Source organism: Engystomops pustulosus, chromosome 4, assembly GCF_040894005.1.
Source record: "Engystomops pustulosus chromosome 4, aEngPut4.maternal, whole genome shotgun sequence".
Lineage (NCBI taxonomy): Eukaryota > Metazoa > Chordata > Amphibia > Anura > Leptodactylidae > Engystomops > Engystomops pustulosus.
Window position 1 is genome coordinate 100,747,530 of NC_092414.1, and position 23,552 is coordinate 100,771,081.

Below are 23,552 nucleotides of genomic sequence, written 5' to 3' on the forward strand. Positions count from 1 at the left end.
TATTGCTGTGCTAGTAGAGGTTAAATGACCTATAGATGATATATGACCATACCTGCACTCTATCTCTCTCTGTCATAAGTACCCAACTGTATCTGGTTTTGCAACACATACATCACTGCCAAAGCATATGGCAATGAAAATCACAATCATATTCCGGAGTGTGACTAACCCAGCTCTACATCCAATAATGCTGCTGTGAGCTAACTAAATGCATAGCCGCTATTAGTACATAACCTGGAAAGGATCAGCAAATGTCAAGCTATGTAACTATCCCATTTTATGCTAATAACACTGTACCCTGTTATTACGTAGTGGAAGGATTAACTGTGAACACTTTAAGGTTTATGTTAAGTGGCAGAAAAAAGAATGCATTATCTGACTGCATAGCTTTTGAGGTGAAATCGCTCTAAAGCAGTGGTGAAGAACCTATGGCACGGGTGCCAGAGGTAGAAATCAGAGACCTTTCTTTGGGCACAAGGGTCTTCACCCAAGGAGAAAATTTGCCAGACAGGACTCAAGGCTTTCTCCTGCAGTCCAAGAAGGTGTGGGCATAGATGGTTTATCATTGGAGCTCCTGCACTGGGTCCCATGATTCTTCCTCTTCAAGGAACCCATAGGGGAATCTACAATCCAAATTTCTTCATCTTCTTTGTATTGTATTGGTTTCCGCAGGATGACAATACAATTGAAACTTGTGATAGGGCATGGATCCATAGGAGCAATAGAGCTTAAATTGTCAAGTTTGCACTTTGCAACATAAAAGTAGGTTTTGGTTGTAGTTTGGGCACTCTGTCTCTAAAAGGTTCACCATCAAATCACTGCTCTAAGGCCTCAAGCACATGAACATATGCTTGCCCAGGCAAGCATACAGCCGAGTGAAGGTGGGAGGAGGGGCAAACGTTCCTCCCCCTCCGTTCTTCGTTGAAAGCTTAGCGGTTTCACCATAAATACTGCAAAACATAGGACAAGCCACATGTTTTGTGGCGCAGCTGGACGACTAGGTCACGGTGCGGTGAGACACTGTGTGTTCACTGCACCGGGGCCGGGTGATATAGACCTCTATATGGGAGCTAAGATGAAGCCAGAAATTGTGCGGCCATATTACAGGCCCCCATGTGGCCATGTGCATAGGGCCTAAGATGTATTCTCCTCCATGAACTAAGGGTCATTGATTAATGAAATGGCTTATAATGTATATTCTGACTTATGGTGTCATAGCATAGCATAAGAGAAAGTTTGGTTGAGCCATTGATTTATTTTGAACCTAAATATATGCCACCAATAGAAGTATATGGCAGTGGCTTATATCTCTCCTTCTACAAGCGTCTAGAAGTATGAATGAAAAATAAGTATGTATTAATCTATAAAAGTATGTTTATATTGTATCCATTGGAGGGAATCTACCACCAGGATGAAGGACTGTATGCGAATGAGCCTAAGGGGCTCCAGGCTCCTTTGACGTGCATGGTGGCTGGAGCCCATCGGGCTCATTTGCAGTCTTTCATCCTGGTGGTAGATGTCCATTAAATCTTGCACATAGTGCTTATAGTGCCTTAATAAGAGGTTCTGAAACAAATTAAATCCACACTAGGTCTAGCCTGGTGTAGATTTCTGCTGTTCATCCTTGCCTGACCCACCATGTCCAATTTTCAAAAAGTGGTGTGAGGGTGGTGTGAGGGGGAAAAAAATCTCAATTCATGTTCCCTATTGAGTCAGCCCCCTATCACCCTTTAAGGATGCTTTTCAAACATTTCAAAGAAGGGAAATTGTTATATTGTTTGTCTAACATTTAACATTTAAAGGGAATAAAGTAGCTTCTTTGTTCATCAGATAGAGAGAAACGCTAGAGGTGAGTCAAGATTAACACCTTATATTATGATTTGCAGCTAAAGAGCACAAAACATGGCCAAAGCAATTAAATAGCCTCCAAACTATAGCAGCACGCAGCACAATCTCATGCTGTAATTCTAACTAAACCTGTAAATACTGTGCAAGGTTAGCATTTATTTTTAATGGACTTATTTAGGCTGCCATTAATCACAGATTAAACAGAGCAATGTACCGTTAGTGAAAATATTAAGAAAAGGTGTGAAAACAGTGTGATTTATTTTACATGCTAAATTCTTCACATAATACATTTAGCATCCCTGCCCCCTGCCCAAACAGAGAAAAAATGCTTCCAGAATAACCATTTGGAAAGGAAATCATAAGACCAATGCCATTATATCTACAGTATAAAGCCTTACATTGGTTGTCTGATCAGCTGCCAAACTGGGAGACAGCTCAGGCAATGGCTTCCTGTTCTGACTACCATCATGCTGCACAGGAGGTTCATCTCCTCTGCAACAACATTTCGATTTTTGTTAGATGTTGAAAAGACAGACTGAAAAATAAAAGTTTTTTTTTATAGCAAATTGAAGTCTTTGTTAAACACAAATTTTAAACATATTTCACATATTGGGGGAGATGCATTATTGTGTGGGCCTTCAGACCAGTGTAGAGTAGATCTAGACAGATCTCTGCTGCTCCAGATTAATCCCTGAGTCTGATGCTGGATGATTATTCTGGTGCAGTATAAGACTGGCCAGTTGTACTCTGTACCTCCTATTAGTTGGTCTAGTTTGCTGTGCCACAATATTGAATTTTCTGGTGCACTGACTGAATTATCTGTGTGATCACACCCCTTTTTGCAGAGGAAACGCCCCTTTTCCCAAACAAGTCGGAAAACTGTCTAAAAGTAGTCCATAGCTTTTAATGAATGTGGTGCACAGCATTTCCAGTCATGCTATACGTTTTATTGCTTATAGCATTTAAAACAATGCAGGCTGTTGCTATGAGTAGCTAAACCTATTAGACAATTGTAATTACTTCATCATTTGTATATGTTTATTAAAACTTTACTTGTGTACAATATACTATAATGATGGTCTAATTGTGACATATGTACAGAAAAGGGTTAAAATACAATCCTGCTTCTCAATTCATCCTTTAAGAATAGACAGTTCTCTGTGTGAAGCTTTTACTATACAATTTATTAATGTATAGACCTTTTGAGCCGTATGATTTATTTAAACCGTTAAAGTAATTATTTAATTTTTTTTTTCAATTTCAGATCTATCTGCTATCACTCCAGCAACTAATAAGCTATGGGAAAATAAGTGAATGGCGCCTTCAATGACCACCTACACGTTTCCACAATGGATTTTTGATGTATATCAAGAATAGTGTGACCTTCAATCTCACAGTATGTGTGAAGCATTTGATAAACGGGACTGCGCTTGGCTTTCTGAGAAAGAAACATTACAGGATTTTGTGCTGAATGCCGGCTATATGTTCATGAAGTGACCAATTAATTATTAATAATTAGAGGAAAAAAACAAGTTCTCATTCGTGTGCCACAACACAATTGTCAAGAACTGAAAAATGAGGGAAATAAAACTGAGAATAAACCTGCTGGTTGGACTAACAATCACTGCACTGGTGCAGGCTACTCAGAAAAAGATGGATTGTCCAGAGCTGTGCGCGTGTGAAATTCGACCGTGGTTTACGCCGAGATCTATTTATATTGAAGCTTTCACAGTGGATTGCAATGCATTAGATCTTTACAGCATCCCTGACAGACTCCCAGCAAACACAGAGGTCTTACTTTTACAGGCTAATAACATTGAAGAAATTAAAAATGCGGATCATTTTCCAGTAAATCTTACTGGGCTGGATTTATCACAGAACAATCTGTCCTCTTTGGTCAATATCAATTTCACAAATGCCCATCAGGTACTTTCTGTATACCTAGAGGAAAATAAACTAGTGGAACTGACAGAGGAATGCTTCTCTGGACTGGGAAATTTACAAGAGCTCTACATTAATCATAACTTGATATCCACTATTTCTCCAAAAGCATTTGCTGGGGTTGGCAATTTGCTGAGGCTTCACCTTAACTCAAACAGATTGCAAGTGGTTAATAGTCGCTGGTTTGATGGACTGCCACATCTGGAGATCCTCATGATTGGGGAAAATCCAATAATCAAAATCGAAGATATGAACTTTAAGCCTCTTATCAATCTGCGCAGCCTGGTTTTAGCAGGAATAAATCTTACAGAAATATCTGATAATGCCTTCGTAGGCCTAGAAAATTTGGAAAGCATTTCGTTTTATGACAACAGATTTGTCAATGTCCCCTCTGTTGCACTTCAAAAGGTTTTGAACCTTAAATTTTTGGATCTAAATAAAAACCCTATTAGGAGAATACAAAGAGGAGATTTTAGCAATATGTTATACTTGAAAGAGCTTGGCATTAATAACATGCCTGAGCTAGTTTCAATAGACAGTCTTGCCATTGAAAATTTGCCCGAGCTGAGAAAAATAGAAGCAACCAATAACCCAAAACTGGCCTTCATTCATCCCAATGCATTCTATCGACTTCCTAAATTAGAAACACTTATGCTCAACAGCAATTCTCTCAGCGCCCTATATAAAAGCACCATAGATGCTTTGCCCAACCTTAAGGAATTAGGAATACACAGTAACCCAATCAGATGCGATTGTGTAAACCGCTGGATAAACATGAATAAAACAAACATCCGTTTTATGGAAACTGATTCATTGTTTTGTGTTGACCCACCTGAATTTCAAGGTCAGAATGTTAGACATATACATTTCAGGGAAATGATGGAAATATGCTTACCTCTCATTGCTCCGCAGAGCTTTCCCTCGAATTTGGATTTAAGTACTGGCAGCTCTGTTTCATTACATTGCCGAGCTACAGCAGAACCAGAGCCAGACATTTACTGGATCACACCCTTGGGTTCTAAGCTTCAATCCAACACAATCAATGGCCCATTTTATGTCCATGCTGAAGGAACATTGGAAATTACCAGCATAAGTATCTTAGAAGCTGGACTGTATACTTGTGTGGCAAAGAACCTGGTTGGCGCAGATTTAAAAACAGTCATGATCACTGTAGATGGATTCCTTCCAGAAAATGACAATGGATCAGTGAGTATAGACATTAAGGAAGTACAAAGTAATTCAGTTTTGGTGTCTTGGAGTTCTAGGTCCAAGATCTTGAAATCTAGTGTGCAGTGGATTGCCTCCCTGAATGCAGAATACACTAGAATTGCTCACAGTGTTCGAATGCCATCAGACGTCAAACAATACAACTTAACACGCCTGAGTCCTCTGACCCAATACAAGATTTGCATAGATGTACCCACCATCTATCAGCAGGCAGAAAAGCAATGCATTAATGTTACCACAAGGGGAATGGATACCATGAGAAAACGCAATGAGTCTTTTAAAACAACGGCTCTGATTATTATCATGTTTAGTTTGTTTGGCATCATTACCGTGGCTTACTTTTTCAACTATATATCGTTATACTTGAGTCGGTTTTCTGAGCAGAAATGCAGTGAAAATCTTCTGCAAACACCACCATTTGCTTACAATGACCTTTACCCTCCGTTGCTGAGCCTTTGGAATCTTGACAATGAAAGCACAGCTCTAGAAGTTAAATCTACAGTAATACAAGTACCCAGTATGATGCCATGAAAGCAACGCTAAGAGAATGTGACCCGTGGAATACAAAAATAAAAAAGCACAAGGTTCTAGTTGTGCTCCTCTAAAAGCAGGAAGACTATTTTCTAGGAAACAAGACAGCTTAATGTCAGAGTATCCTGAGGCTTAACATACTTACAAGCCAGAGACAAAAGTCATTAATAACATAAAAACTAAACAAAACAAAGAACTATGACTCCCTTTGTCAAATACAATACAGATATATAACTTTTGTTTTATGTAATTCTTTGGTTTGTTTTGATTTTTTTACATTATACTGTAGTTGAACTGAGCAATACCTCCTCTTCTGTGATGTACTACACATTTTAGCCAAGAGTTTTTGAAGTGACAACATAGAATTGACATGTGATGTTACAAAATGGACATTTCTGTAGAGTAGTAAAGACAGTAAATATGTAAATCTTTTTTTATGGAAAAAATACATTTTTTGATTAAAATAAAAACTACCTGTTCAATGACTATTTTGTTATGTGATAAGAACTTATATGTAAAGTGATGAAAATGTCAACATTATTAATTATTATGAATTACTAAGTCATACAAAATAATATAACTACAACGGTGGATTAAAAGAAGTTGCATTTATCATGGTGGATTCAAACATACTCAGGAAAGCTCTTAGTAAGGAGAGGTATAACTATTATGAATAGGCAATAACGATAAAAAGGCACTAAAGTCCTTTATGTAGCTCTGCGCCTTATGAAATTTTGGCAGCCATGTAAAAATGTCTCCATCTGTCTTGGATTTCTGTCAGTTCTAGAAAGAGCTGGTACATTGAAATTATCTTCATAATCATAACAGCACTGCCTGAACACAGTATAGACATTCTATATGATTTTTGCTTGGGCATGGTATGAATGTGCACCAGAAGGGGGTCTCACAAGGACTTTTTCTCTATATCCATTATGGGGTATATGATTTTATTAGATCTTTTAAAACGCACCATCATTATTTGGATATTTTTGGTCATCATCTTTAACTCCTTGCCACAATAGGACATATTGGTATACCATGGTGTAGCAACGGGTGCATGAAGAGAGCTCAAGGACTGATGCCTCTTCAAACACATTGGGGCACATTTACTAAGGGCGGTGCGCTAGTTTTCTGTCGGACTTTGCACATTATTTTTAGTGCAAACTGCGGCACAGGTATTAAGAAGTGTCTGCAAAACATTTGTATTGCACGCAACCCTTTTGTGACATGGCTACACTAGGCATTATGGTACACAAGTTAGGGGGCATTCAGCTACTCATTCAGACCATGCGCCAGATTTAACAAACAAAGTCTGACAGAATTGTGTTGCACACCCCATGTTAAAGGTGCACCAAAAAAAGTTGGTGCACATGAAGAACTTGTGCCAGAAATCCTGAATCTGGCGCACCCTGCACAGGCAAACTGCATTTGTGAAAGTCTTAAAAACAGGGGGCAAAAGAAAATGGTGCAAATGGTGCTTTTTCATGAATTTCAGTGCATATGGATGTTTTATCAAGCTTCTCAGTACACAACATGGAACATTAAATAAATTGACTATGAAGTACAATGTGTTACCCAGTACAAGCCCATACAGCTCTGTACATATAAAAATGTTTGGGATTTTTGAAAGTTGGGAGTGGAAAATAGAAGCCCAAAAAAGAAAACTGCTCTGTCCATAAGGGGTTAATCTTTTACAAGGAATTTTGGTAAATTTTATTTAAAGGGCAACATCTACCCATTAAAGCACGACTATGTACAGGAGGGTACCAGTAAAAGAAGCAAAGATGATAGAAAAATGATGTAGAACATTTATGCACTCAACCTAATGCAACTGCTATTATCACTGTAATTATTCTCTCCCTCATTCAGCTGGCTCCTGTCCTCTGCTATCAAGCACTTGGCTTTGCCTTTTCCCAAGTGAGAGAAATGAAGAGGATATGTATGCAATAGAAAAGTAGTCAGTAACTGAGATTAGTAAAATATAAAATGCACAAGATGAACATAAAAAAAGAACCCTCTGGAACCATAACAATGATACACTGGAAATAGCTGTGTAACATTATTATTTTGTATTTATTTTATAAAGAATACTTTAATACTTTATATTATTCACTGATTTTATGTTTTGTTAATATTACCTATGTAAAATGTTTATGCATATTTGTTTTTTCTATACAAGTAAAACTACAATTTCCACTGAGGTAGAATTGGTAATTAAATAAAGCAATCCAGACGGATAATAGCAGAATATCTCTACAACCAATGTTCCACCCATATAGAGAGCAATTTTAAAATTAGATATTGAGTTAACAGTAAGCATTAACCAAATCCATTTATCTTCACAAGGCGCCGAGCTACATCAAGAACTTTAATGCCTTTTTATTGTTATTGCCCATTCATAACAGTTATACCTCTCCTTACATAAGGATGGGAGTTGGAATTGCTTATGTTCTCAAAAAAACTTTGCCTTAGGATTTGCTTAGTAATGTGTTGTAAAGTTTATAATTAGGTTTATAGATATTATTAAAAATAAGACAGAAACTTCTGTGCAACTAGAATTTCTTCTGAATGGATGGATACGGCGGCCATAAGTCAGTATGTAAATATTCCTTAACCACTGCTTTATAAATATAGACTGACATATTCTTATTAACAGGGAGACCTTATGAAATCCCCCACGGCAGTTTTATGGTGTAAACAAAAATTTCAACTTATTTTGCGATATACCATTCGATGCCAATCCTTGCCACTTTACTGATGAGTGGGTAGAAAAGAGGTGGCTTCTCGTTGGAGTGGTCATGATCTCCTACACCCCAGCAAATTAATTATTAATTACATCTGACAGTTTCCTAAATGATAGCACAAAAAAGCTACCTGATGAAGATTCTATGCACCTTATTTATTAAGAGGTGTATCTTTTAATTAAAGTGTAACCGTCAATTCAAAAAACTTTTCATATGTTGTAGGGCAGGTAATTTTAAGCTCTTTTGCAATTGGATTAGTTTCCCGAATCTTGCTCCTTTCTCTTGTATTCTACAGACTTCGCTAGATGTCAGTCACTGCTCAGATAGCTGTTACTATGGACATCAGAAAGAAGCATGGTCTTCAGAAAGAAGCAGAAACTAAGGAGGGAGAGATACAACCACATTTCTCTCTCTGCTCACAGCTAATCACCTCATGTCTCCCTGCACCAGCCCTCAGTCATGTACAGGGAGAAGCCCTCACTAATGTAGTGACCAAACACCTACACATTTATCTCTCCCTCAGCTTTGCCTACACTTGTGTATACACAAATAATCCACAAAGAGAAAAACTGCAGCCCCCCCCCCTCCCTCATCACCTCACACAAGGAAGTGACAGGAGAGACTCTCCAAGCTGTCACCTCACGTGCTGTGCTGGAGTTTTACTTAGATAGATAGATATATATATAGATAGATGGATATGGTGTCAGCAGCCTGTGCTTGTGATGAGGTGACAGGAGGCAGGTGCTGCCCCTCCATCTTGCTGATAGTAGTTTTTTTTAGAGCTGAAAACCCTGGTTGCTATGGGCCAAAAAAAATACTAAATTTGGACCGAGAGGCAAAATACTTTGAGGAATGATTCCCATGGACACCTGGAGCAGAATTATGTATTTTAGTTTTTTTTTTGCTTAGAATGACGGTTACACTATAACTGCTTTATTGCACTCCAGCAAATAGTAGAGAAGGATGGTGGGTAAAATGTCAGTCTGGAAAAATTCTCTCCCAACGTTTAAGAGTTGATAGTATTAAGACTGCGTTCACACCTGGCATTCACATTGCATTTTGAAACACAATACAACACCTTAGGGGAGGAAACTTGCCATTTACATTGCTGTTAACATTTTTGTTTAAAAACACATGTCTTAGCAATGTGTTGCCGTTTGCGTTTATTAACACAATCACAACACATGGGGGCAAATTTACTTACCCGGTCCATTCGCGTTCCAGCGGCGGCTTCTCCGCTCTGGATTCGGGTCCGGCCGGGATTTAATAAGGTAGTTCTTCCGCCGTCCACCAGGTGGCGCTGCTGCGCTGAAAGTAAACTCATCGCGCCGGAATGCACCGAGCTGGACCAGGTGAAGGTAAGCGGTCCTTATGCGACACATTTTCGGTTTTTAAATGCGGCGGTTTTTCCGAATACGTCGGGTTTTCGTTCGGCCACGCCCCCCGATTTCCGTCGCGCGCATGCCAGCGCCGATGCGCCACAATCCGATCGCGTGCGCCAAAATCCCGGGGCAATTTAAGTACAAGCGGCGCAAAACGGAAATATTCGGGTAACACGTCGGGAAAACGCGAATCGGGCCCTTAATAAATGACCCCCATTGTATTAACATTGCATTTTGTAAATGCAAATGTTAACAGCAATATAATTGGGCACATCTCCTCTCCTTAGATGTTATATTGTGTTTCAAAAATGTAAACGCCACATATGAACACAGCCTTAGTGTTAGTTTTTGCAGCTGTATAGAAATGAGTTGAGCCTAGTTGCAATACCACACACTCATGGTCAGGAGTGTGACTGCTTTTGGTAGAAAGCAGTCCTGTTACTGCAATACCACAAATCACCCATGGTGAGGTGCGGCGCTGCTTTCGGTAGAAGGCAGTCATGATACTGCAATACCACACATCACCCTTAGTCCAGTGCGGCTCTGCTTTTGGTAGAAAGCAGTCATGTTACTGCAATACCACACATCACCCTTAGTCCGGTGCGGCTCTGCTTTTGGTAGAAAGCAGTCATGTTACTGCAATACCACACATCTCCCTTAGTCCGGTGCGGCTCTGCTTTTGGTAGAAAGCAGTCATGTTACTGCAATACCACACATCTCCCTTAGTCCGGTGCGGCTCTGCTTTTGGTAGAAAGCAGTCATGTTACTGCAATACTACACATCACCCTTAGTCCAGTGCGGCTCTGCTTTTGGTAGAAAGCAGTCATGGTACTGCAATACCACAAATCACCTTGGTCCGGTACAGCGCTGCTTTTGATAGAAGGCAGTCATGTTACTGCAATACCACACATCACCCTTGGTCCGGTACAGCGCTGCTTTTGGTAGAAGGCAGTCATGTTACTGCAATACCACACATCACCCTTAGTCCGGTGCGGCTCTGCTTTTGGTAGAAGGCAGTCATGTTACTGCAATACCACACATCACCTTGGTCCGGTACAGCGCTGCTTTTGATAGAAGGCAGTCATGTTACTGCAATACCACACATCACCCTTGGTCCGGTACAGCGCTGCTTTTGGTAGAAGGCAGTCATGTTACTGCAATACCACACATCACCCTTAGTCCGGTGCGGCTCTGCTTTTGGTAGAAGGCAGTCATGTTACTGCAATACCACACACCACCCTTGGTCCGGTACGGCGCTGCTTTTGGTAGAAAGCAGTCATGTTACTGCAATACTACACACATCACCCTTAGTCCAGGGTGGCTCTGCTTTTGGTAGAAAGCAGTCATGTTACTGCAATACCACACATCACCCTTAGTCCAGGGTGGCTCTGCTTTTGGTAGAAGGTAGTCATGTTACTGCAATACCACACATCTCCCTTAGTCCGGTGCGGCTCTGCTTTTGGTAGAAGGTAGTCATGTTACTGCAATACCATACACCACCCTTGGTCCGGTACGGCGCTGCTTTTGGTAGAAAGCAGTCATGTTACTGCAATACTATACATCACTCTTAGTCCGGTACGGCTCTGCTTTTGGTAGAAAGCCGTCATGTTACTGTAATACCACACATCACCCTTGGTCCAGTACGGCGCTGCTTTTGGTAGAAAGCAGTCATGTTACTGTAACACCACACATCACCCTTGCTCCAGTACGGCACTGCTTTTGGTAGAAGGCAGTCATGTTACTGCAATACCACACATCTCCCTTGGTCCGGTACCGCGCTGCTGCTTTTGATAGAAAGCAGTCATGTTACTGCAATACCAAAAATCAGTCATGGTCAGGTGTATTACTGCTTTTGGAAGAAATCTACCATGTTTTTCAAACATACCAGAAACATTTGTTGTTTCTGTTCCGTGAAAAACTCATTACTTTTGAATGGAACATATAATGGTAATTTTTCTATCTGCAAGCATTTTTACTGTGGGGTTCCACCACAAATTCCAATGTCTGAGCAGTGAGGCATCCTGTGAATCACTTTTTGGGGACATTTGTAACAAAAAGGGTGATACCTTTAAAAAAATATTTTAGGCAAGAATAAGAAACTACTGATTAATTTACTGTTGGAAGCAGGTACCTCCAAAATGCTGTCATCACCATTTATAAGATAACCCCCCCTCCATCCCAAAAATCTGTATTTGGGATGTACATATAATTTTGTAATTTTGACAATTATCTTTTACTAAATTTCTGGGATAAAGAAAGTAGTAGATATGCAGCACTAGGTCGATTATTTTGGAAGTTTTTTACTGGCTGTTAATGACATTAACACAAAACATAGAAATTATCCAAGTAAAATATTGGTAGAATTTAGCACTAAAAGAACAATTATCAATTGCTGGTAAATTAGTCTCTCTGGAGAAGCAAAGCTATAAAAGGTGAAAGAATAACATCTGTCTACTAGAATAATAGAGTGTAAAATATGTCAGATGCTTTCCATTCTCATTTCTACAAGCAAATGTGTTACAGTGTAAACACCATTTTTGCTAGATGAACAGCATTTGCAGCAAATATTAAATGCCACACATTTAAATTGTTTTGCGTTGAATCCTATTTCTGTGAATACAATGTTACCATAGTTGATGAATCACTGTGGTTCATATACTGGCATTAGAATTTATCAGCTAGACACAATCATCAATCACAAGATATTTCAGCACTTCGGACAGAGCTTTTCATTCTAGGCTATTTGTCACAAACAAAAGAGCTGAAATATGACCTATTGCAATGCAGGTACTGTATAGGTCAGCAAAATGTGTTCATGAATCTTGTATGCCTCTCTTTTACTTCCAAATACATTTGAAATCTTCTGCCTGATATGATTGAATGTCCCAAATGAATGTAAAATATGAAGACAAAAACATAATTAACATTTCTGGCTGAAAAAAATTTATGAATTGTGCCGCATGTTCTTCATGAATCTGGCACTGAATGTTCCAGCAGAATGCACCAACTATTTTTTTGGTGCATCTTCAACATAGGGCATGTAACACAATTCTGTCGGACACTGCTTGATAAATGTAGCGCACAGTCCAATTGCGCACAGAAACGCCCCTTTTAGTACAGAATAGCGCAGCCACGACAAAAATATGCAACACATCTTGAATACATGTGCACTATATACTATATATTTTGCACTAAAAAGAAAACTGGCGCTAGGGCTCCATTATGATCTTGAAGGGGATTTCTTTTTCTGAGAGATGAATTTTAAATTCTCTAACATGAATGGTATAGGGCAACATAACTTCATTAGATCCTAATTATTTTATAAAGTCCTGCTCGATGAGACATTCCCTATATACACATATAACTTTAAGCAATTTAAAAGGATATAATCTAATTATTTAACATCCAATGGGGCAGATTTACTTACCCGGTCCGTTCGCGATCCAGCGGCGCGTTCTCTGCGGTGGATTCGGGTCCGGCCGGGATTCACTAAGGTAGTTCCTCCACCGTCCACCAGGTGGCGCTACTGCTGCGCTGAAGTTCCCCGGAGGCGCGCTGGAATGCCCTGAAATTCACCGGCCTATACCTGGTGAAGGTAAGTGTAATTTTCGCGACACATTTTTTTTCTTAAATGCGGCGGTTTTTCCAAATCCGTCGGGTTTTCGTTCGGCCACGCCCCCGATTTCCGTCGCGTGCATGCCAGCGCCGATGCGCCAACAATCCGATCGCGTGCGCCAAAATCCCGGGGCAATTCAGGGGAAATCGGCTCAAATCAGAAATATTCGGGTAACACGTCGGGAAAACGCGAATCGGGCCCTTAGTAAATGACCCCCATTGTCTGTTACAGAGGCATAACCAAATCATGTTACCGTATTTTCTGGACTATAAGACGCACTTTTTTTCCCCAGAAGATGGGGAAAAAACAGTGGTGCGTCTTATAGTCCGGATGTAGCTGCAGGAGGGAATGGAGGGCACCCGGCTGCGCTCTGCCAGCTAATGCTGGCAGTAAGCGCAGCCCTTCACAGTGAAGCGCAGCGGCTGTACTGAGTGCCGCTGCGCTCCTCTCCTCCTCTCAGCCCTCCACTGCTGGAGGGAATGGATGGCAGCACCCATGCGCTCCGCTTGTGGCAGAGCAGGAGCGCAGCAGTGGAGAGAGAGGGGGAGGAGAAAGGCACGGACTCTGTGGCCAATCCCCGCTCGGCTTGTAAGTAGCCCGGGAGGCTCAGAGGGAAGAGAGAACATGAAGGCTGCCGGCAACTTGAGAAGAGGAACCTATACAGAGCTGTGTGCAGTGTCTGACCTGTAACTTCTCACAGGATCAGATAAGTGATAAGTGCTCCCTTCCCCCGGTCTCTGCTCTCACACTCTTAACCCCTTGTTGCCTGGTATGTAGTGGCTGCTGTCTTGTAAAGGTACTTTATCCCACAGACCAAGCTCTTGTGGCCATTGTACAAGGACTGTCACCTCCTGTGTCCCCTCCTCCTCATAGATTGTAAGCTCTTGTGGCCATTGTACAAGGACTGTCATCTCCTGTGTCCTCCTCCTCATAGATTGTAAGCTCTTGTGACCATTGTACAAGCATTGTCACCTCCTGTGTACCCTCCTTCTTATAGATTGTAAGCTCTTGTGACCATTGTACAAGCACTGTCATCTCCTGTGTCCCCTCCCCATAGATTGTAAGCTCTTGTGGTTATTTTACAAGCACTGTCACCTCCTCTGCCCCCCTCCTCCTCATAGATTGTAAGCTCTTGTGACCATTGTCACATATACTCATACCTATGCAGCCCTGGTAACTCTTGAGACCCCCTGAATACATGCCTACATAATTCTATCTAAAGATAGATGGCGGTGCCCGGGAGAGGAGGAGGGGGTGACCACTGCTTGCCCCTGCCCCTCTCCAAAGAGAAACATGGCTGCACCGCACCGCCCAGTTACTTTACTGTTACTTTATTAAATATTTTAGCATACTATTTGGGGAAAAAAAACATTTTTTCTTATTTCTCTAAAACCTTGGTGCGTCTTATGGTCCAGTGCGTCTTATAGTCCGAAAAATACGGTACATTCTAAAACAGTAAATATTGTGCATGATTTACTGAGCTCTGAGAGTAAATAGAGACAAAATAGATCATGATCATCATCTGTCATAAAAATAATTAAACTAACATCTAACATAAAATATGAGATACACCAACAACCTCCTATCCTGTACCTTACCCATGCACTATATAGAGCATAAATAACACTAGCATATTGCATTCATAATTACCAACATTGTACATGAAAGTGCAGACCAGATTGGCCACAACATAATGGGGTTGTTCATGTTTGCAAAAATCTTTTCAACACCTGTCTTTAAGTCTGTGAATTGTGTGCTATTAAAATGATTGGAGCTAAGCTGAAATCCATGGACAAGTGTGACTGTTTATGGCAGTATGGCCATATTTTTTTCAAATTCTGGACAATCCCTTTAAATGATCCCCTATCCACAAGATTTGGGACAACATGCTTACTATTGGGTGCCATCCACTGGAATCCCCACTAACCATAAGAATAGGGGTCCCATACCTCAAATGGAGTGGTAGGTTGAGCATATGTCCTGTGGTTTTAACCAGTTAACCAGTGGCTCTATTACATTTTGCTGTCTCTAGCAGTCCCATTGACAGTGAACGGAGTGGCAGTGAACTTGCAGCACCATCCTCTCCATTCAGTATACGAAACAGAACCCTAATCCTGTGGATTGTTGTTAACATGTAATCTTGGGCCACACTACTTAATTATAAAAGGCTAGTGATAATGTTTTAACCCCGTAACGACTTGGCCCTTTTTAGTTTTTTCACTTCCACTTTAACCCTAGGTTTTCTGTATGATCCTATCATATACTGCCATACCACTGTATGGCAGTATATGGGGATTTTCTTCCTCATACATTACAATGTGTTGATAGCACATTGTAATGAATGAGTTAAAACGGATCGCCACTCACAGATGATGCTAGCACCGATCGCGGGTTCAATATGCAGCAAAGACTTACTGGCAGTGGAGAGGGCTCAGCCCACGAGCCCTCTCCATGTACCGGGACCCGGCTTGCGCTGTACTAGTACGGCGCAAGTCGGGAAGGGGTTAATTGTTTAACCCAGTTCAGCCATTAACTCTCTGCTGCTACTGGTGCACAGTTGTTTGCTATCTGAATGCTGACACAAACCATATTTGCATTAACACAACACATAAATGTCTGCTACAAACCTAAAAATCTGACACCACGTTTAATGGATATTTCACATATTCCTCCATTACATAGTGTTTCCTCATTTGCAGCTTTCCTTCTCTCCATAAATATGATACAAGCCCATAATTCGAAACTTGTTCCTGGCTGCTGCTCCTGACTAAACATGTACTATGGGGACCAGGGCTAATACTAAGAACATCTGCAAACAACATAACCTGCAGCATGATCGTTTGTTTCCTATTCAATACCTAAAATTGCAGAGAGATGTGATGAAAACACTGTAATTAAACAAGACAAACACATGAAAGCAATATTAACAGCGGAAAAGTGTGACCTTGACTGTCCATGTGAAAGGCAGGAGTGTTCCTATTATTATACATATAAATGCAGGCTAAACATTTGCTACATAGAAAAGACATTGACCTAGTTTGGCTCCTAGTGCATAGAAAAAGCACTATATGGCATCCATTTATCATATTCACATGGATATGCCCCAATCTCTTGGGTATTTATCACACTAGTCATATAAGAAACCAGTCAGCAGTCTCTCTCTCTCAGTCAAATCTAACTTACAAAACAGAGTAAATTGAGGATCTGAAATTTTAATAGTTCTCCTTGCATTATAGAGAGAATTCTGTAAATTCAATGTAACTAAGAATAAACATCAATCTGACACCAGGTATAAAGAGAAGTTCTGTGTAAATGACCCCAATTTTTGTCTGTGAGGATCAAATCTTAAATTTATGAATGTTTTGAAATTGCTGATTTATTCTATTTTCAGGCAATAGAAAAATATCTTTGGGGTCAGAAACCTGAAGCTTGAAAATGGCTCCAATGAGGAACTTAAATGCTTTATAATAACACTTTCTTATCAAGATTCCTCTGGAGTGCTGCTCCTGCCATGTGTACAGCATGTGGAGTACTGTTATGGATTGCCGGATTTGATTGAAGTGTGCAACCTCACTGGGACAGCATCTTTCTTCCATTGCGCTGCTTCCTTTTAGTTTGACAGAAACTTAGATTTAGCCCAGAAAGAACATACGATGCTTCACAATAAATGAGAATATCAGCAATTTTTTTTTTCAGTAATTCAATTCAAAAAGTAAAACTCATATATTGGATTACAAATTGAGTGAACTTTTTCAAGTGTTTATTTATGTAAATGTTGAAGTTTATGGCTTACAGTCAAGGTACACCCTTAAGTCATTTTCTTAAAAAAAATGAATAATTAATCCAAAACACCTGGAAAGGCTTCCTAATTGTTTCCTAGTCTGGTTCAGTAAAAGACACAGGAGGGTAAGCCACAAAAGGTCAAAGAAGCCCACTGTTCACAGAGAGATGTATCAAAGCATATTATTGGAAAGTTGAGTGGAAGGAAAAAAGTGTTAAATAAAAAGGTGCACAAGCAGCTGGGATAACTGCAGCCTTGATAGGATTGTAAGGAAAAGACCATTCAAAAATTTGGGGGAGATTCTCTAGGAGTGGACTGCAGCTCCAAGAGCCACCACACACAGATGTATCCAGGACATGGGCTACAAGTGCCGCATTTCATGTGACAAGCCAATCCTGAGCAATAGACAACGCCAGAGGCATCTTACCTGGGCCAAGGAGAAAAAAGTACTGGATTGTTTCTCAGTGGTCCAAATTGTTGTTTTCAGATGAAAGTAATTCTGCATTTTATTTTCAGTCTAGAGGTTGAGTTGAGAGACATTATCCAAGCTGCTTGAGGTCTAGTGTGAAGTTTCCTCAATCAGTGATGGTTTGGGTAGCCATGTCCTCTGATGGTGTAGGCCCACTATGTTTTATCAAGAACAAAGTCAGTGCAGCCATCTACCAGGAAATTTATAGTAATTTAGAGTGCCCACAAGCTTTGGGGGGATGGAATTTTCATTTTCCATCAGGACTTGGCACCTGCCCATATTGCCAAAAGTACCAATACCGGCTGTAAAATACCACAGTCTAACTGTATAACTGTGCTCCCCTGACCTTAACCACATAGAACCACAAAGAGACATAGGACTATTGGCAAGAGGAAGATGAGAGACCCCACAATGCAGACGAGCTAAAGGCTGCTATCAAACAACCTGGTCTTCTATAACACCTGCCTGTTCCATCAGCAGAACGCCTCCATGCCAGGCCAAATTGATGCAGGCATTCATGAGAAAGTAGCCCCGACCAAGCCTTGAGGGCATTTACTGTAGGTACTTTTCATTTGTTGCCATAGTTCTGTGTTCTGTCATGTAATAGAACTACAAGTTACCTCCATTTACTGCCAGATTTCCCCATAGATTACAAGAGGAAACTTGTTGCGAGATAAATGTCAAGCTAACAATCTAAGTAGAGATTGCTGAAAGTGAGCAGCCCTGGTATTAAATCTTGAATACAGCAAACAATTGGAATCCATGCCACAAATGGTTATTTAGGGCACTGTTTATTGGCTGCTAGTCATGAAGAATATTTAATACATTTTTTTTCTTGAAATGTAACAGATTGCTTCTCTATGAGCTTGCTCTGCTTGTGGGAGCCATATGGTTACTTAATTATTTACCTGAAGTAATACGGAATGTATAAAATGAAGTCTGCTAAGTATTTGGTGGTCACCCGTGTCATTGTCATACTTCAATACATGATGTATTGTACAATGGTTTTGTCAACCAGCAAGGTTTGTAAACCAAATGTGGCAGTGACAAGTCACATCTAATCTCCCCCAAATAATGGTAAAGGTGAGAGAGTGGTCCAGATACTGTCAGAGTAATGTATAGAAACTGGTAGAGTAACACTGATGTAATCGGAAGAGTAAGTTTTTCTAGAGATGCCCCTTTACTACAGGTTATGAACCACTGTACCTTTTTGTTTACTTTATTGCAGACCCTGCACAAGTTTAAAGGGGTATTGGAAGGTCTTAAGAAATAAAAAAAACAGACCATGTGATGAGAGAATATTTATGATCATTTTTTTACAAACCTAAGTTTCCTTTTAAGGATTGTTTGAACCACTGAGGTCCATAGGGCTCCAGCGACATACTTGCATATCTGAAAGGCCAGTCTGCTCCTGCTCAGATAAATGCAAGTATATAGAAATACATTTAAGGTGGACCATATAGATCAGGGGTCGGGAACCTATGGCTCGCGAGCCAGATGTGGCTCTTTTGATGGCCGCATCTGGCTCGCAGCCAGGGCTCCTATCCAGGGGCATTACTACAGCCGTGGCATCTGCTACGCTGCCTGTCAAGACCAGGGGCCCTTATCTGGCTCCTGTTGTGCCCCTGGCTGTAGTAATGCCCCTGGATGTATTCGGCAGAGCAGCGCAGGGTCCGCGGGGTTAATTCAGGAGCAGCGCCTCTCTCTCCCTCCCTGCAGCAGTCTCCTCCGTGTGAGAGAGGGAGGGGAGGAGACTGTCTGCCTGCAGCCAATCCCAGCGCTGGATGTAGCAGCGCGGGAGATTCAGACAGAGGAGACCAGAGAGCTGCATACTTGGGAGACATGCAGCACCTGAGGAGAAGGATTCAGCAGCCGGGGATCAGCCACAGATAAGTGCTCCCTCCCCCCCAGTGTCTCCTCACACTCTGAACTAACCCCTTAGTGTCCTGTGTGCAGGAGCAGCTATGAAGCTCCTAAGTGTCCCTTACACACCCCTCTGCATCATCCCCTCATATCTTCCCCCACCACTGCATTTCTACATTATTGTGAGATTCTGCAGCAGCTGAGATACAAAATAGCTAGGACCTAAGACAAAATTGTGGTGCACGTCAGTAATAAATGTGGCACATGGTCCGGCTTAGCAGTAACAACAGTTTAGCAGTCTTGTGGAACACAGAGCAGCCGCCACATAAAACTGGCGCAGACACTTTAACAAATGTGTATTGGGATGTTCTGCGGCGGGTGGCGTGTGTATAATAATGTTGTGCGGGGGGTGGCGTGTGTATAATAATGTTCTGCGGGGGGTGGCGTGTGTATAATAATGTTCTGCGGGGGGTGGCGTGTGTATAATAATGTTCTGCGGCGTGTGTATTATAATGTTCTGCGGGGGGTGGCGTGTGTATAATAATGTTCTGCGGGGGGTGGCGTGTGTATAATAATGTTCTGCGGCGGGTGTATTATAATGTTGTGCGGGGGGTGGCGTGTGTATAATAATGTTCTGCGGGGGGTGGCGTGTGTATAATAATGTTCTGCGGGGGGTGGCGTGTGTATAATAATGTTCTGCGGGGGGTGGCGTGTGTATTATAATGTTCTGCGGGGGGTGGCGGGTGTATAATAATGTTCTGCGGGGGGTGGCGGGTGTATTATAATCTGCAGCGGGTGGCGTGTGTATAATAATGTTCTGCGGGGGGTGGCGTGTGTATAATAATGTTCTGTGGCGGGTGGCGTGTGTATAATAATGTTCTGCGGCGGGTGGCGTGTGTATTATAATGTTCTGCGGCGGGTGGCGTGTGTATAATAATGTTCTGCGGGGGGTGGCGTGTGTATAATAATGTTCTGCGGGGGGTGGCGTGTGTATTATAATGTTCTGCGGGGGGTGGCGTGTGTATTATAATGTTCTGCGGGGGGTGGCGTGTGTATAATAATGTTCTGCGGGGGGTGGCGTGTGTATAATAATGTTCTGCGGGGGGTGGCGTGTGTATTATAATGTTCTGCGGGGTGTGGCGGGTGTATAATAATGTTCTGCGGGGGGTGGCGTGTGTATTATAATCTGCAGCGGTCGGCGTGTGTATAATAATGTTCTGCGGGGGGTGGCGTGTGTATTATAATGTTCTACGGGGGGTGGCATGTGTATTATAATGTTCTGCGGGGGGTGGCGTGTGTATTATAATGTTCTGCGGCGGGTGTATTATAATCTTCTGCGGCGGGTGGCGTGTGCATTATGTTCTGCGGGGGGTGGCGTGTGTATTATAATGTTCTGCGGCGGGTGTATTATAATCTTCTGCGGGGGGTGGCGTGTGTATTATGTTCTGCGGGGGGTGGCGTGTGTATTATGTTCTGCGGGGGGTGGCGTGTGTATTATGTTCTGCGGGGGGTGGCGTGTGTATTATAATGTTCTGCGGCGGGTGGCGTGTGTATAATAATGTTCTGCGGGGGGTGGCGTGTGTATAATAATGTTCTGCGGGGGGTGGCGTGTGTATAATAATGTTCTGCGGGGGGTGGCGTGTGTATAATAATGTTCTGCGGGGGGTGGCGTGTGTATAATAATGTTCTGCGGCGGGTGGCGTGTGTATAATAATGTTCTGCGGCGGGTGGCGTGTGTATTATAATGTTCTGCGGGGGGTGTCGTGATCCCCGACAAAAATGCGCCCGCGGGACCCTCAGTAAATAAGCCCCATTGTACGGCTCTTGCAGAATTATATTTTAAAATATGTGGCGCTTATGGCTCTCTCAGCCAAAAAGGTTCCTGACCCCTGATATAGATAAACTTACTAATGTTACCTACTTAAAAAAAAAAAGTTCCTCTATGACATGCCTGTACAGTGCATGGCATACAGTATATTGAATGTGTGCTGGCCCTGGAGCAGTGTATTACCAAAAGCATTATTTGGAATTTATGCAGGTGAATGTAGAAAATGTTTCATGAATTACCCAAAGGCGCTGCAATATGAAAAATTGCTTTCTTCCAACACTGAAATTTTAAAGGAAGGATATTTATACTTTCATCCACATGAATATTTAACAAATGTGATGGTCTAGAGTACACTGCCATCAGCACATGCTGCTACTAGATGTAGATATCCATATTTTTTATGGCAAGTTAAAAAAAAAAAACTATTTATTAGCCAGAGCATTATCATTGGATATTTTACAACTACGGCTGTTTACAAAGTGTCCTTTAATGAATATGCTTGCTATGTCCATACTGGAAACTTTACAGTTTCATGCTGTTCCTATGAAGCCAGAAAATATCCACCATAGATGGAGAATAATAATGATTTATAATGTTACATATAATGTTAATACATTCTAGTTACATACCATTTTATGGCTCTTCTGGCCTAAGTGAAGATGTGTTTGCAAGCAAAGTTATCTCCATCTACTGTATATTGCTTATACCTATTACCTTAAAAGGAACCTGTCATCAGAAATTGATCCAATAACCCACTACCAGTATGTTGTCATGCAGCTGAGAAGCTTCTAGATCTTGTTCCTTTCATGGCCTGGTGTGATGACATCATCCAAAAAATAAACTATGAAGTGAGATGTAAATTGTTTTTACCCCTTAAGGACGCAGCCAGTTAATAGCTTAAGGCTCAGTCCCATTTTTTGGATTTGGACTTGCGTTGCTTTATATGGTAATAACTTTTGAACACCGTTACTTATCTAAAAGATTCTGAGATTGTTTTTTCCTCAAATGCTGAACTTCATTTTAGTGGTAAATTGTGGCCGAGGTTTTGTGTTTACTTATGAATTTTTTTGAAAAATTTGCCATTTTAGAAATTCAAAATCATTGCGTTTTTGAGCAGATAGATTTACCGCCTAAATAAGTTGCTGGACAACATTTCTCATAAGTCTGCTTTACATTTTCATAATTTTTGAAATGCTTGGATAATTTATTTTGATGCCACGCAGCTTACAAATCGAATATCGATTTTCCGTATTTTCTGAATTGACTATTTTGGGGATAAATACTGTTTTAATTGAAATTTTATATATTTAACATAAAAAACCCCTATATAATCAACCCATTTTCAAATCTGCACCCCTTGAGATCTTCATAGTAATTGAATCAAAATGGAGGTGAAATTTAGAATGATCAAATTTTGTCAGTTATACGTTCATTTAGTCCTAAAATTTACACATTTCCAAAAGATAAAACCCACCTTACAATTTGTTATGCAATTTCTCCCGAGTACAGAGACCCCCCCACATGTGGCTGTTACTTGTTTTATGGGCGCACAGCGAGACACAGAAGGGAAGGAAAGCCCTGTAGCTGCCAGGATTTCACTTTCATCATTGGCCCCTTTTGCAGGCTATAAAAATTTCATGTGACAGCATTTTTTTTGCAGGACGACATGCTTTTTCTAGTGTTACCATTTTGGTGTTGGCATATCCTATTGTTGAAAATTTAGGAACTTTTTTTTTGTGTTCACCGAAAATATAGAACTCATTTGTTGAGTAATCTTCTTGTTTTTGCATAAGGGGCATAACATTTTTATTTTATTGTTTATGGAGCTGTTTTAGGTCTTGTTTTTTCTGGATATGTTTTTTACTCATATCATGTTACCTTTTTGATTACTTTTTATCCTGTTTTATTGTTTTCATATATTTTACGGGGTTCACTGTATGGGTTTAGTAACAATTTTATTTTATTGTACAAGTTGTTACGGACTTGGCAATATCAATTATGTAGTGTTTTGGGGGTGATTTTTACTTTTTACGTTATATGTGTTTTAATATTGACTTGGGGAATTTTGGAACTTTCATTCTTTTATTCATCCTTTGATCACTTGTTCAATGTAAAATTGTGAATATATAATTGTGAATATATAATTTTGGTGCCAAAATGAACGTGTTGTCCAAAAAAGTTACAATTTTTAAAAACCCCCTACATTTTGCTTTAACCCCTATTAAACATCTACAGTGTTAGCAAACTTCTACAAAATATATATTTCTTACGCTGAGGTGTGTAGTTTCTATATGGGGTTTTACCATTATTTCGCCTCTCGAA

At 40.8% G+C, this 23,552-nt stretch overlaps 2 protein-coding genes across 6 annotated transcripts in view; one reads left to right on the plus strand and one right to left on the minus strand.

The window, feature by feature from the left end:
• Positions 1 to 6,032, plus strand: part of LRRN3 (leucine rich repeat neuronal 3) — a 47,352-nt gene extending 41,320 nt beyond the window's left edge. The window contains exon 2 of the mRNA XM_072146906.1: positions 3,113 to 6,032. Within this exon, the coding sequence (XP_072003007.1) occupies positions 3,424 to 5,547 (2,124 nt within the window). The 5' untranslated portion in view covers positions 3,113 to 3,423 and the 3' untranslated portion in view covers positions 5,548 to 6,032. The remainder of the gene's footprint in view (positions 1 to 3,112) is intronic.
• IMMP2L (inner mitochondrial membrane peptidase subunit 2) overlaps positions 1 to 23,552 on the minus strand; it is a 734,073-nt gene that overhangs the window by 425,768 nt on the left and 284,753 nt on the right. The window lies entirely within an intron of this gene.